Source organism: Garra rufa, chromosome 5 (assembly GCF_049309525.1).
Source record: "Garra rufa chromosome 5, GarRuf1.0, whole genome shotgun sequence".
Lineage (NCBI taxonomy): Eukaryota > Metazoa > Chordata > Actinopteri > Cypriniformes > Cyprinidae > Garra > Garra rufa.
The window spans coordinates 39084754-39095472 of record NC_133365.1 but is presented as its reverse complement, the minus strand read 5'-3'; the positions used below and the strand labels follow the sequence as shown (position 1 = coordinate 39095472).

General features: G+C 38.5%; 1 protein-coding gene across 2 annotated transcripts; it reads right to left on the bottom strand.

Annotated features, from left to right (window-relative positions):
- Window positions 1-846: 846 nt before the first annotated feature.
- On the bottom strand, window positions 847-10527 carry ewsr1b (EWS RNA-binding protein 1b). 2 transcript variants are annotated; one of them, XM_073840288.1, is made up of 16 exons: window positions 10472-10527; window positions 9574-9610; window positions 9423-9474; window positions 8872-9028; window positions 7274-7457; window positions 6610-6866; window positions 6362-6500; window positions 4585-4622; window positions 4135-4167; window positions 3636-3748; window positions 3367-3496; window positions 1998-2111; window positions 1791-1914; window positions 1592-1689; window positions 1297-1501; window positions 847-1197 (listed from the first exon to the last, which is right to left on the bottom strand). In XM_073840288.1, the coding sequence occupies exons 1-16, from the start codon at window positions 10485-10487 to the stop codon at window positions 1161-1163; spliced, it is 1734 nt and encodes a 577-aa protein (XP_073696389.1). In that variant the 5' UTR covers window positions 10488-10527; the 3' UTR covers window positions 847-1160. The 2 variants fall into 2 exon arrangements, with proteins under 2 accessions (XP_073696389.1, XP_073696390.1); XM_073840289.1 differs by having other exon boundaries at window positions 6649-6866.
- Window positions 10528-10719: the final 192 nt, after the last annotated feature.

Below are 10719 nucleotides of genomic sequence, written 5' to 3'. Positions count from 1 at the left end.
GCAAGTGAGCATTTGGCTCCAAGATGTCCATTAAAAAGGCGTCAGTCAGTGAAATCGAAATGAAACACTATGACATTTTGTGCTTTGAAAGATTTTACGACTGAGAATTACCTTTGTTTAATTCAATTTCTGAATGTAATAAAATTAGATAAGAACTTAAGATGGGTTTTGCAAGCAAGTTCCAAAGCTGGTACAAGCATCACCCTGTCAGCTTCTGCCAACACTTCAATTAACAAGAGCAATGATTCAACACAAGGCTCTCGGTGAACATGTGCCAGATGCTTTGCAGATGAAGTAAAATGTTGATAAGAGTTTTAACTTTTACAGGAGACCACCGTTTTAAGTTGTGCTGTTTTAGAAGTTAAACATCAGTTTAGAAGAAACAGCAGTTTTTTTCCTGCCCTCCAAAGCTAACTTAAAGGGGACACTACAGTAACTGCTTACACTTCTGAAAAAGTTGCATAGTATTTGATTCCAACACAATTACAAAACATTTATGATCAAACAATAGATTCAGATAAAGTGACAATGTTAATCAAGAGGCTCTAATGGAGGCTTAGTCATGCTCTGATAACAGCTGGCATCATTTTACTTTGTACTCAGCAGATAAACCTGCTCTATCATGCACATAATGGAAAACATACAAGAACTAATGAGACACCTAATGGTTAAAGTCTGAATTGCACCCATTTATGTTACTAGATTTACACAGATAAATACTGTCTTGATTAATGCATGAAGCAGTTAATGACAGACTAGAAATCTGTATACGGTAATAATTGCTGCCAGCTTTAGTAAGCAAAAACCACAGCATGAAAGAGGATCAAACAAAAACCAGTAAAACAATTGGAGGTGGAAAAGTTTATTTTTTTTAAAAACAGTTCAAAGTACATAGTTACATAGAGAGACATAAGACGGACATCCCCAAAAATGTCTACAGGGCAACCGAGTATCTTAAAAGAAAAAAAGGCCATTGCATACAAAAAACCTAAATGGTTTAACTAAAACCACAAAGTGGTACTGAAATTAAAAGCAAAGGAAAAGCAACCAAAAAAAAAAAAAAAAAAAAAGATAGCCATGTATAAATATGGAATCATAAATAAAAAGGACTTTTAAAACTTTTTCCTCTATGTAGATTTCCATTTGCTTGATGCATGATCTCAGTAGGGTCTCTCTCTGCGCTCCTGACGATGATCCCTGTTAAACAAAAGAATATATGCATCAAGTACATGAGGCACCACACAGATTAAAGCCCATTACATTTGTCCTGTTATACTCACACTAAGTGACGCTCACCTCATATCCATCTTGCCTGGGGGTCCCATGCCTCTCCTGCCCCCTCTGTCCATTGGAGGACCACCCCTGCTGCCTCCTCTGAATCCGCCTCTGTCCATTCCACGGCCTCCTCTGAAGCCGCCACGATCTCCTCCCCAGCCTCCACGCATGCCACCACGATCCATTCCCCTGCCACCTCTCATTCCACCTCTGCCACGATCACCACCTGAACATAGTTAAAACAAACCATGGTGTGTTACACATCAACAAATCTCAGTCACAGACAGAGAGATCAGCTAATGACGTAAGCATGTACCTGCAGGAGGGAAGGGAGGAGCTCCAAGGCCTTCAGGTTTTGGAGCTTTACATTGGTTACACTCCGTTCTCCAGGAGAAGTTCTGATTTCCACATCCACTGCAATTAGATTTGAGGTAGACAGTCAGAAACATACGTCAATATTATGATTAATCAGCATGCCGTAATTTAGCAGTTCAAAACAGTTGTGCATCACTCACGGGTTGGGACATTCCCAGTCTCCAGCTCTTTTCTGCACATTGCCTCCTGGAGGCCCGTTCCAACCCATTCCACCTCGAGGTCCTCCACGAGGGGGGAAACCACCTCTGTCTCCTCTTCCCATACCTGTTGGCATATAAAAGCCACAGTAATAATACAGAAACACCCTCCATGTGAAGGATACCATCTGGCTTGAGTATTTCTCATACCTCCACGGTCCATCCCAGGGCCACCTCTCATTGGCATTCCTCCTCTCATACCCCCCATCATGGGCTTCCGGCGAGCCATAGCGACTTTTATCCTCCGGCCCTGGAACTCCTTACCTGAGATAGGAGGAGCAGGTAAATGTTTGAGAACATGTTTAAAAACAGAAAAGTGAAAATAGATTGAGTGAACAGGCAGAATAACATTAAAAGAAACCCCTGGTATTAAAACTTGTATGGCTTAATATTACTGTAATTGATGTCTCTTACTAAAATATGTAGCTGAAAACCCATGAAAGACTCAGTTTATACATATTTTGGACAATGGGGGGCGCCATAATTTCAGTGAGGTAAAATGGCTGCACTCACATAAGTTTTTCATGGGTTTTCTACAACATATTTCAGTAGGAGACCGAAATTTAATTTGCATTATATTGAGCCATACATGTCATAATACCCAGGGCTCATTTTAACCAATTGAAACAGCTGAAGGAAAAAAAAAAAAAAATCTGAAAGCGATCTGCTCAAGTTTATGTAATAAGATCAGGGTTCCCACTCTAAGCCAAATGGTAAATTCTCTGACTTTGACTAAAAAGCTGAATTTCCATGACCCAAAATTAACAGATAAATCCAACTGCAAGCTTTTACTCGTTCACAAGCGTTTTTAGTACAAAACAGACTTTTTTTGCTTTAACCCACTAAATGCACTTTAATATTTTTCTGTACCATTTTTTACAGAAACTAATTTATGGTTATGCTTTCAGAGGTTAAAGGCTCCATTTCTTCACATTTACTTTTTGCTTACTGTTTACTTTTAGCACCCAGTCTTTGAAGTGGTCATTTTGTAGCCAAAGGTCTAGAAATGTACATTTTCCTGGCATGTTTGCCTTGGTTAACAGGTACAGACTGATGAGTACATATGACTTGATTGATTGCCAGTTGATGAGTAGGAAGGGAATAAAATGACACATTTGTTCCACTATCCTTGTGGGGACATCCATAGGTGCAATGTATTTTATACTGTCCACACTGTATTTTCTATCCCCTTAGCCTACCCCTAACCCTTAGGGAACTTTCTGCATTTTTACATTCTCAAAAAAAAAAAAAAAAAAAAAAAAAAAAAAACTCATTCTGCATGATTTATAACCTTATTCCCCCATGGGGACCTCAATTTAGGTCCCCACCGTGACACAAGTTCTCACCAGTCTGTGTGTATTCAGGTTTAGGTCCCCACCAGGATATAAAAACAAGCAGGCACGCACGCTCAAAATAAATCAAAACTAAAATTTAAAGCAACAAACAAAAATCCCCCTCCCAAAAAAAAAAAAAAAAAAAAAAAAAAAAAAAAAAAAAAAAAAAAAGTATTTGAACCAACCATCGAAGTGCTCAACAGCAGCTTTGGCAATGGCAGGTTCCTCATAGGACAGTGTGGCATCTCCCTTTGGTTTGCCGCTGTCTTTATCTGTGTAGATGTTTATGGCTGGTTGGTTTAAACGACGATTTATCTATAGAAAACAAAAGGTGAAGATGGCTTTAAAAATGCAAAATGTCAATGGAGCCACTACGGACAGCTAACGGACAGTTAAATTGATTATATAAGGTTGACACTGTATTTAGAATGAATCTAGTTATGTAGCCTCTCACCCGTATCGGTCCACAGTGTTTGAAGAAGTCGGCCATCTCTGGTAGAGTGGCATTCTCAGTGAGGCCTGTGATGTAGATGGTGCTGTTCTCAGAGTCCTGCTCTCCTCCACGTCCTGTGTTTGTGGGAGAGAATTAAATTTAACACTATATCCAATATGCATTTCTAATCCATCCTTCAACTTTAAAATTTTGAAAGAAGCCTTTTATGCTACCCAAGGGTGCATTTATCAAATATAGTAAACGGCAATATTTGCAATAATAACAGCAATAATTCAAAATACCGTTTTCTTTAGCTTTTAAAAATAACATTGTAATGGCAAAGCTGAACTTTTAGCAGGCGTTACTACAATCTTCAGCGTTCCATGAGTCTTCAGAAATCATTTTAATATGCTGATATGGTGGTCAAGAAAAAAAACAAAAAAAAAACACACACAACAACACACTTGACAGCTTTATCTGTAAAATGTACATATTAAAAAGGGTAATTTAAAGCACATACCCATTTCACGATCCATTCCACCCCTCATGCCGTCTGGGTTTCCACGAATCACAGAAGAGAAAGACAAGAAACACTATAAGACAATGATATCACATCTTAAAAGCAAACCTGCCCATCTGCCAAGACAAAAAAACCTGTGAGCAGTATTAAATACATTAATATGACCATTTTCAGTATTACCCATGACCACAATAGATTCTCAGAATGAAATGGAAAAAATGTTGATTTAAAAAAAAAAAAGAAAAAAAAAAAAAAAAGACGCTTTTGTCAAAGGACACGTCTCAACTTTTGAAGAAATCCAAATATAAACCATTAGGACAGTTTTTTTTTTTTGTCGTTTAAAAAAAAAAAGTGGCACACCAAATGGAATCTCTTAAGGACACATAGGCATGAATGGCCTCTACATTAACTCGAGTGGACTAGCCAATGGAATACGCTTTAGGAACTTACCACCAGGCTTATTGAAGCCCCCTCTGTCTCCAGCGATGCTAAACATGAAGATATGAAGGCGATATTCCTTTTAGTCTCCAACCATAGGACTTGAATAGGAAATGAACACAATATCTCCCTCTAACCTTGCAAATGCCCCATTTGATAAATGTACACTGTATTTTAGTAACTAATTGGGCTGCTTCATGACTTCAACATGTTATATGGTATTAAACAGTTTGGTTACACTAATGTAAAAAGACATCCACATAGGACCAGAAATACATTGCATTTTTGTAAACCTTTTTTTAAAATGAGATGAATTGTCAAGTTAGAGGTGCCTCATGCTCTGGGCTGCAACCAATGTAAAATTAATGTTGAGGCAAGTTTAAAATACAGCAATCCTTTTTGTTGGAAATAAAAATCCCTTTGGCTATTTCAATGCAAATTAAACCAACAAAACATCAGCACTGAATAAAAATACATTCAAGAATATATAGCACAAATGACAAGCATTTACAAAGGGTGATAAGTATAAAAAAAATCACATATGCTGGTAAAAAGCTAAAAAACAAAATCAAGTAAATTCCCCATCGTTCTTTGAGCTGTCGCCTTTGAAATGGAAAAAGGTACTCAAAGAATAAGTACTGCTGTTCTTAGATCGATCTCTGATACCTGCAGCGTATAAATGTGACAAAGAATGTTAAAACAAGACCTTTGAAATGAGAAAACAGTTCACAAATGCAAAAATATTTAAGTACATGAAAATATGTAAAATTTAAATATCAGAAAGGTTTAATAGCATGCTCACCATCCCTTGAAACATGAATTCAGTTGGACCAGAAATAACTTGATTTTCCTTTTTTGTTTGGAGTCAGTGATTTGTTTTATGGGTTAACAAAAACCACCTACTGAGAAGTGTTGAAGAATTATGCATAAAAAAAAACCAAAAAACAAAACCAAAAAAAAAAAAAACCCCACAACTTACCTCTGGTTAGTTTGTCTCTCCATTACATATTTAAGGATTCTGTTCAAGGTTACTCCAACCATTTTATATATATATATAAAAAAAAATTCCAATGCTGAACCAACCCTTCAGCTTACATTTACCATTTTGAAACCCAATTACTTTCTGCATACTTTCAATAGACAAAGTTCCATTCAGAAATTAAAACCCAGTAAATACAGATAAAACTTAACACCCATGATTGTGTGCCACCATCTGCCACAATAAAATTACAGTAAACTACCCATTTTTCCAAGACTTGACGTGTTTGCTAATATTTCCTTTTCCCCATTCAAACTCAACAGCAGTACAGATCTTCATACCACTTAAAAAAACAAAAAAAAAACTAATGTCGTCAATTTTGTAGGCAGCTTACTGCAACAAAAAGATTCAAGAAATAGATTTAAGAGACCTCAACACCAAACAAAAACTCAAATATTCAATATACCCCTGCACTTGAAATAACCATGAGTAAGGAAAAACACAAACCAGTAAGCTGTGAGCTTTGTGATCAATGATTTCCTCAGTCTTAGAATAAGTATAAAAACAGTAAATGCCCCTTCAAAAATGTAGTCGTAACAAAAACGTGCAATATGCAAGATCCCTGCAACAATACCCCTGTGGTATCATAAAAACCTCCATAAATCAAATAATGGTTGGATGAACTACATAAACTCCACTCTTAGACACCTGTACATACAAACCCTGCATGTGGTGAGTGAACCCGCTTAGTGAAACTAGCGAGCTGAAAAGCAATGAAGAGTTAGTTACATTAAGAAAGTCTAAACTTACCCCATGCCTCCACGGCCCATACCCCCACGCCCCCGAGGACCTCCACGATCATAGCCATCTCTGCCGGAATCTCCTGGGTATCCACCCCGCTGCTGTGAGCCCGGGTAGCCTCCGCTCACGCCACTCTGATTGTAACTATCTACAAGAGAGAATGAGAAAAAGAAAAAGAGAGAGAGAGAAAGAGAACAAACTAAGCACATGGCCTTCATTTAACAAGAAACTCACTAAAACAGTGAAAGCACCCTTACTATAAGGACTTTGCTGTTTGTAATCATTTTGTGACGCACCCTGTTGGCCGTACTGTGGTTGTCCATAAGAACTGTTCCCCTGAGGGGGGTAGGCAGCAGGTGGGCCCTGCTGAGGTGGCTGTCCCTGCCCATAGCTGCTCTGCTGCTGTTGCCCATAGCCTGGCTGCTGAGCCTGGTACCCACTCTGAGGCTGAGAATAAGCTCCAGGCTGGGAATAGGCACCTTGGCTGTAGGCCGGCTGGCCACTTGCACTATAGCTGCAAGATAAAGGAAAAAAATAAAAAATTAAAAACACATGAAAGACGTCTACACGTACACCACATTGTTTAATAGGACGCGTTTACACAATTACTTAAATGCTGTCCTTTTGAACTTCCTATTCATATGGAGCAGCACAACTAGTTTCAATATGGATAACATTTTTAAATGTTTCTTTAGCACCAAATAGCATCATATTAGAAATATCAGCAAATTAGCATAAACAGCCACTTTAATTTTACGCATTTACTACACAAAGAAACAAAGGGGATTTGCATTGGAACTGTGCATTTGAGATGGCATTCACGTTCAGGCAGCAAGAAGAAATAACACCATATGGAAATGCTGTGGGAGGCTCTATAACAGCATCCTGTTGATGTGATGCTCTAGGAGACGGTCCAGTTACCTCTGAGGAGCGGAGGCAGCAGGCTGCTGGCTGTAGCCGGAATAGGCCGGCTGGGTGGAGTATCCGGGCTGGGAGCCATAGGAGGCCTGGGCGGCAGGGGCAGCAGTGGAGCTGGTGTAGCTACTGGCCCCGTAACTCTGTGCAGGCTGACTATAAGCTCCTGGCTGTGCTGTTCCATATGCAGCTGAGAGGAAAAACAATGATCACTAGCTACTAGAATCATTTTCTATGTGCACCTGAATCAACATGTCCATGTGTACAAAAAAACTAAAATGGTGTAATTAAGAAAGCAGACATTTCCAAGTCTAACAACTAATTTGATATTCTTGCAATAAATCTTTTTCAGATCCTTTTAACTGGAATACACCAAGATAATTTGCATTGCTTGCAAATTTCCTCAAAGCGTGTTGGTCTCAGCATTTCACTAAGAACCAGACAGAAAACTTATTTTTGGGGATACTAAACCCAAAAATGAAATTGTCATTAATTACTCGCCCTCATGTTGTTCCAAACCTGTACGACCTTCATTCATTTTCAGAACACAAATCAAGATATTTGTGATGAAATCAGAGCTTTCTGACCCTCCATAGACAGCAAGGGCACAGAAACATAAGGACATTGTAAAAAGATCCATGTGACATCAGAGGGTGACTCACAGAAAGTATTCTTGTAGCTTCATAAAATTGTCACCACTGATGGCACATGGAATATTTTGTCAGTTCTTGGTACCTTTCTGGGCATTGAACGTGGTAGGACTCCTGCCTTCCACATAGGGTCAGAAAGCTCTCGGATTTCATCAAAAATACCTTAATTTGTATTCTGAAGATGAACTAAGGTCTTACAGGTTTGGAATGACATGAGGGCGAGTAATAAATGACAGAATTGTCATTTCTGGGTGCAAATTGTGTATTCTCTGCATTGAAAAGGTGCCATCAGAATGAGGGTTTGAACAGCTGATAAAATTCACACAACTCAAAATGTTCTATGAAAGTAAAAATTGTTATGCTTGTTAATATATTTTAGTTTCAAACCACTATTCATAATACAGCATCTTCCAGTAAAAAAAAAAAAAATCCTTTCTGAATCAGGAGAAAAATGTGCAGTTGAAGCAACAAATATGTTGGTGTTTTCTGATGCGAAAGGACAACATGGGTTGAATTTTTTCACTAGAGGAAGTGCTACTACAGATTACTCCTGTTTCGGTCAGAAGTGACAAACACTTTAACGATGCATTTGTTTCTTATAAACACACAGCTTTTTGGTTCACAAGACAAAGTGACGGACTGTAGTCAAATGGATTTCTTGTGAATTGTACTTATAAGCTGTTTTAAATCATTTTGACGGCACCCATTCACTGCAGAGGATTAATTGCGCAGCAAGTGATGTAAAGTTAAATTTCTCAAAATCTGTTCCGATTAAGAAACACTCATCTACATTTTGTATGGCTTGAGGGCGAGTAAACTTTCAGCAAATTTTCATTTTTGGGCAACCCACTGCTTTAACTCTGGGGCATTTCAAATCTGTGCAGTCATGCTCCAGTCACCATGACTAACAGGCAAATATACTGGTGTAATAGCAAATAAGCTTCGCCTGCAGACCTGGCGCCGCTGCTGCTGCAGTGGTTGCTGCTTGTCCATATGAGGATCCATACTGCTGTTGTGCATACGCTCCAGCAGAGGGCGCTGCCTGACTGTAGGTGGACTCGGGTGCAGCGGCGGGTTGAGCATAGGAGCCATAATCTTGCTGAGAATAGCCCTGTTACAAGAGAAATTTCGCTGAATTACATGACACTGTATTGTCTTTTAAACAAACCATTTTTAGATACGGCAACAAAGATTACTTAAATAAAATTTGCCATTACGAGTTCCATTGCTTCACTAGCTAAACTATAAGGCCTGATTTCACAGACAGGGCTTATGTTAAGCCTGCATTAAGCCATAGTTCAATTAGGACATTTAAGTAGTTTTTATAAATGTGCCTTAGATTAAAAACACTACTGATGTGCTTTGAGACAAAACAATGAAACTGACATTTTTTTTTAAGATCAGTAAGGCCTGGTTTCTTTAACACGTTGAAACGGCCCAGACACACATTTTAGCCTGGAACTTAAGCCTTGTCTGTGAAATCAGGGGTAGGTGTTTGGGCTTACCTGTGCAGTCTGTCCATAGCCCTGAGGAGGAGGAGTGGTGTATGATCCATACCTGTGTAAAATGTGCATTTTATGCATTTATTATCGTTTTAAATGAAGAAAAGCAAGCATTATGTTAAGAAATACAGCACGTTAATGGAAGTGGACTTACGCCTGCTGTGCACCAGCCTGGTTGTAGCTGCTATAATCTACAAGGAAATAAATAATTACAAAGGATTAGAAGTCCTGCAAACACTGTTACAGCTGCATAACATCAAGAAAATAAAGATGCACACTGACTGGACATCTAGAGTTTTATTACAGTCCAAAAACGAGGGGAGACACATGCATGACTTGAGAAAACACCTCAACAAACAATGAAGAGCAGCCCCTGTTGATTTCCAGTCATTCAATTGGAACAAAGCTTGAATCAACAACACAGGCTTAGTTGTTTAAATTATTAAAACATTTACGTTACAAGTAACAGGGATCCGTGATACTGAACCACCAAAACTAATTTTTAGTGCGGAAGACGCAAGTACGCCGTTACTTTAACTCTGAAATTAAAGACAAACTTGCAAGAAACCCAACCTAAGGTGCAAGTTTATTTTAAATCACTAAACAATACAAAAAGTGCAAAACCAAACATGGTTTTCGTCGAGGTAACGTTAGCTACACTCTCTATCCCGCTGTTTTTAAACCACGCCTGCTAGCTACTGTTTACTTGTTGAAACAACGGACGAAACGAGGTCAGGATTTACGTACTTACAGAACAAGAACATCTATTAAAGTAAATAATTAGCTGGTTTGTCGAATTTGTGTTCTTAGTATACTACAAACTAAGTTTTAAAACCGGTTGTGTCGAGTTAACCATACGTTAGCTTCAAACGACCACCTTGACCCAAAAACACAAAACTGAGGCCGCGTGTTCGAGAACTGTTTGTTATTAAAAAACTCCCAAATTCTTAGCATTACTTAACGTTTACACAAACTGTAACAATTTCTAGCAGTTACAAAGTACTGAAATTCAAAAATTAAAACAATATAAACGAAGGAAAAAAACCACTTACTCGAGACTGACGCCATCTTGCCGTTAGAGAACGTATGCGGTGTGAACGACTGTGCATGCGCGATAAGTGCGCACGCGTGAAATCAATATGGAACGTACCAACACACCGAATGTAGAGGGTGGAAAATGCAAATCTGTGTCTGTAATTGTTAACATGCTATTTGCCTAGTAATCTATACAGTTGAGTTGATCATTTGTTAATAATCATAAAACAGTTTGATATAGTTTAATAAATTTATAAATATACAT